This window comes from Eutrigla gurnardus (genome assembly GCF_963514095.1).
Source record: "Eutrigla gurnardus genome assembly, chromosome: 21".
NCBI lineage: Eukaryota > Metazoa > Chordata > Actinopteri > Perciformes > Triglidae > Eutrigla > Eutrigla gurnardus.
This window is the reverse complement of record NC_139932.1, coordinates 9,559,049-9,563,322: the sequence shown is the minus strand read 5'-3', so window position 1 is coordinate 9,563,322 and position 4,274 is coordinate 9,559,049. Positions and strand designations below refer to the sequence as shown.

At 41.1% G+C, this 4,274-nt stretch overlaps 1 protein-coding gene across 1 annotated transcript; it reads left to right on the top strand.

The window, feature by feature from the left end:
- The first annotated feature begins 317 nt into the window (after positions 1–317).
- Positions 318–2,539, top strand: LOC311032021 (podocan). The gene is made up of 2 exons (XM_084038627.1): positions 318–517; positions 1,009–2,539. The coding sequence occupies exons 1-2, from the start codon at positions 339–341 to the stop codon at positions 2,105–2,107; spliced, it is 1,278 nt and encodes a 425-aa protein (XP_083894753.1). The 5' UTR covers positions 318–338; the 3' UTR covers positions 2,108–2,539.
- Positions 2,540–4,274: the final 1,735 nt, after the last annotated feature.

The window sequence follows — 4,274 nt, the reverse complement described above, 5'->3', positions numbered from 1 at the left end:
AAAATATCTTGTTTAAATCCTCACGGCAGGAGCTAGAAACCACAGCTCTTCCACCAAAACCTGAGACTGCATACATCCCCAAGATGCAAGCAGCAACAGCAAAACCCAAAGAAGCTACATTTATTACCAAAGATTTAAACAAGTCAAATCCTACACCGAAATCAAATAAAAACAATCCCACGGTCGAGCTTGAAGCGAACAAGACTCAGCCCAGGGCCGTTAAACTGATGGAATATGACGCCGAACTTACAGCGAGGTTAAATAAAGCATCTCCTCCTCAACCACAACTGACCAAACCTTCGGCCAGACTGCGGCTGACAACTGCCAAAGCACGTTCAATGAGGCCAATGAAACTCAACAGAAGTAGTAAAAATAAGACAATTAATAAGTCTAAGGAAAAGAAACGGAGAAAGGACAATAAAACCCAAAGGCAGAAGAAGAAGAAGATCGTCACGCCAACGCACTTTCCTTATTTTAAGGACAACTACTGTCCTCCTGAGTGTGCCTGCTATGGAAGGTAAGTATCAGACTGAAATATTGATTTAAACTCAACATATTCCAAGCTAAATGTTTATTCAGTAGTTAATTTAGAGATGCACTGCTACTATGTTCTCTAGTGTGACCGTTTGCAGATTTAAGTTGAAATTTCTCGACTTTTGACTGCCGGTCAGACAAAACTGGCAAAGCAGAAAAAACCCCAAACAAAAGCATTAAAAGGAATAGATTGTCATTTGCTTTTTCTTGATAGTTAAATTAGAAGATTGATGCCAGCATAGTAAATGACACTACACCCAGCGGCCCACTAGCTTAGCGTAGCATCTTAGGTGGTAACCACTAGCTTGGCTCTGTACAAGAAGGTTACCAAATCCATCGACCACCAGCTCACTATTTTATTCCATATAAAAACTGAAATATAAATTTTTTTTTCCAAAAAATGATTCATGGGTATTTGACTGGGAGGTTAGAAGATCAACATGCTTGCTTATTTTCATTATTAATCTTTTCCAGAGTGGTCCAATGCTCAGACAAAGGTGTGGACAAGATTCCCTACGGTATTCCCTATAATGCTCGCTACATCCTCGTCATGAATAACCACATCGACAGCATTCAGCTGGACCTCCTCAATGAATACGTCTCTATGGAGTTCCTTGTGTTGAGCAACAACCGGCTCACAGATGGCACCATAGAGGGGGCTTTTGAGGGGATCCCGGCCCTGAAGCGCCTCTACCTGGACAGGAACCTGCTCGAAAGTGTGCCAACTGATCTTCCAGCGTCTCTGGAGGAGCTTCGCCTGGACAATAACCGGCTGAGTGTGATATCTGAGGCGGCCTGGGTCCGGTGCCCCAGCCTCTTGGTTCTGAGCCTCAGCAACAACAGCCTGGGGAACGGATCGGAGTCACTTCCCGATGGAGCGCTCTCTCCTTTGTGCAACCTGCGCACGCTGAACCTGGGTCACAACCAGTTGACATCGGTTCCTCTGGACTTACCGCTGTCCATCAAGGAACTCTACCTCAAAGGGAACCTCATTGAGCAGTTCCGTGGAGGAGCCTTCAATGGGAAGTCAGAGTTGGTGGTGTTGGATGTGAGCACAAACAGGCTGACGAACAAGGGTCTCTTCAGGGACTCCCTTCTCAATGCAACTCATTTGGAAAGCCTCAACTTAGAGGGGAACAGACTAAAACAAGTGCCACGCCACCTTCCCAACTCGCTGAAAACGCTAAATCTGGAGGGCAACCTCATATCGTCCATAAAGAAAGAGGCTTTCAGCTCCTTGAAAAACCTGGAACATTTGGGTCTAGCGAGAAATAAAATCTTCAAAGTGACAGCAGGGGCATTCGGGACATTGCCCGTCCTGCACCAGTTAGACCTGTGCCATAACACGTTGCACCAGGTGCCCAGACAGCTGCCGGAGGCTCTGCACTCGGTAGCACTCGACCACAACAGGATTCAATCGGTGCCTCGTGATGCTTTCTGCTGGGGCAATAAAAGCGAGAGCCTCAGCAGGCTTGTGCGAGTGCAGTTGGGAAACAACTTAATTGATATGGGGAAGTTGGATGCACGGGCTTTCAGGTGCTTGCGAGGGTTCCAGGTGGTGCACTTCTATTGAACCTTGCAGGAAGATACAAACAGTCGTGCTGTGAAGACTATAAATGAACAAAAATATGCATTTTCACATTGTAAGCCTGATCCGAGACCTGTGGTGAAACCGAACAACTGAGTAAAAAAAGATCTATTGTGTGCAAGATTCAATTAACTGTGTGTAACCCACCCATGCCTCATTGTTCTGCTGCTTTAATAATGTCAATTCTCCTCCTGCAGGCTGTTTTTCCCAATATTTCTTCAGGGTTGGAGAACAATGGATTACATGCAACAGGAATAGACTAGCCAAAGATATCAGGAACCAAACGTATGGAATCCATTATGGACCTTGCCGGCGGTTTTCCCATGACCATTTTTCCAAAGCAAAACCATTTCAAATTATTTCCAGGCAACATTCGGTTTCCATTTATCACATTTGCAATTTGTGGAAACAGGCATGAGACACGTAATCATATTTATTGTATATATTTTATCCATCCCTGGTGATACATTTGAGTCAGCGCCACAAATCCATTTGTGTTTCATTTGCCAGAAAATTTAATTTTGTTCTCCCTCATGACAAGAATTTCAGATGTGTTTAGGGGTTCTGTCTGCAGTTCCACCAACAGGGAGAGTTTTCAAAAGATCACTGCTTGCACTTTGACAAAATAATAAACATATTGTCTCTCAGGCATACTTTTAACATGTAAGTAGGGAAATACATTTGCTTGTAACACTGTGTATATACATTCGCATGGTGTAAATATTGTAAACTTGATGTGATGAAAGTGAAGTTATCCAGATATGTACAAGCAAGCTCAGCTGGTTATAACAAAATTGGAAACGTTTGCCTGAAAAATATTTATTTTTCATCTTTGTAGAATGTAGAACTTTGAATGGATTTTGAGGCCTTTTCTCCACTGACCATCTCCATGTTCATATTTCCCTTTGAGCTCACTAATCACATTCACCCTATATACTCTATATGTGACTTGCCATTTGTTAATTATGTTCATGTTGTCAACTTGATGTAGATGAAATAAAGTTCTCTATAACCATGCAGACAGAATTCTTTGGTTTTGTATTCCACAAATCTCCCCCCAACAAATTGCTTTCTTCAGGACAAACCTGAGCAACTCTTCTGAGTGATCTACATAGAGACAGGACAGGTGATTCCAATGAGTGAGCAATCAGCTTGAACATAGTGAAGCCTATAGAGCCGTCCATCATCCAGGTGTCCACGTTGTAGGAAAGAAGCACATTAAAAATAGAAAATCACAGGTTAAAATGGTAAGAAGAAAATCTGGATGCACACATTTATTAAGTTATATGTTAACAGAATTAAAAAAAACACAAATATCACATGTACAATATTTAAGATGGAGTTATAAGTTTTTGTACTGAGATACAATATGAACAAAAACATGTATTGTGTGTATCTTGTGAAATGCCACCCTCAAACATTTCACTGAAATGATTTGTCTTGCTCAGTAACATCTATCAAATGTCCTCAACAATGAAGTGACTCAGCAGTCTGTTATATTGTTTATTTGAACATTGAAAAGGCCAAAAAAAACAAATAAACGTTTGTCTGAAATCATTTACACGAAACCTACAGACTTCTGGCTGAGCTTTTAGTTGGGTTTATTTGAATTTCCCTTTGTTTGTGCTATAAGTCTCTGGCTGATTAAAGAAAAAAAATTGTGGAAAACATGAACTGGCAGTTAGTTTAAAGTCAGGTTTTACCAACCTAATAAATGGACACTGGCTCAAATGTTCCATTGTAAAGGGTTTTCATCCGTTTCCAAAAACAAATCAGTGAAGGTTGTTGTTTTTCCACTGTGTGTGTGCAACGAGGTTTCCCTGGAGGATTCATATGGGAACAAGGATGTCATTAACATGTCAGGATCTGTGTCAAATGAAGCTAGTCCATTTTGCACGTTTTCTATAAAACTGCAAGATAAAACATATCATATTGAGGTATAAAGAGCAGTAACTATGAGGAATATGAGATTATGTTATTGCCTTTTTCACAAACGAAAAAGATTTAGTGCCAAGACAAATGTGTGTTTATTTGCTAGTGCAGCATATACCTTGTTTTCTTACAGAGCTCCCACGTAGTTGGGTCTATGTAAACATACCAATATATAAGTCTGAGTTGTGAAAGAATGAATGCAATGTTCACAAAAACCTCC

What these genes read in the sequence shown, in the direction of transcription:
- LOC311032021 (XM_084038627.1), top strand. Translation starts at nt 339, where the DNA reads ATGAGGCCAATGAAACTCAACAGAAGTAGTAAAAATAAGACAATTAAT. An exon ending in GAGTGTGCCTGCTATGGAAG is followed by an intron (nt 518 to 1,008) that starts GTAAGTATCAGA and finishes AATCTTTTCCAG; the next exon opens with AGTGGTCCAATGCTCAGACA.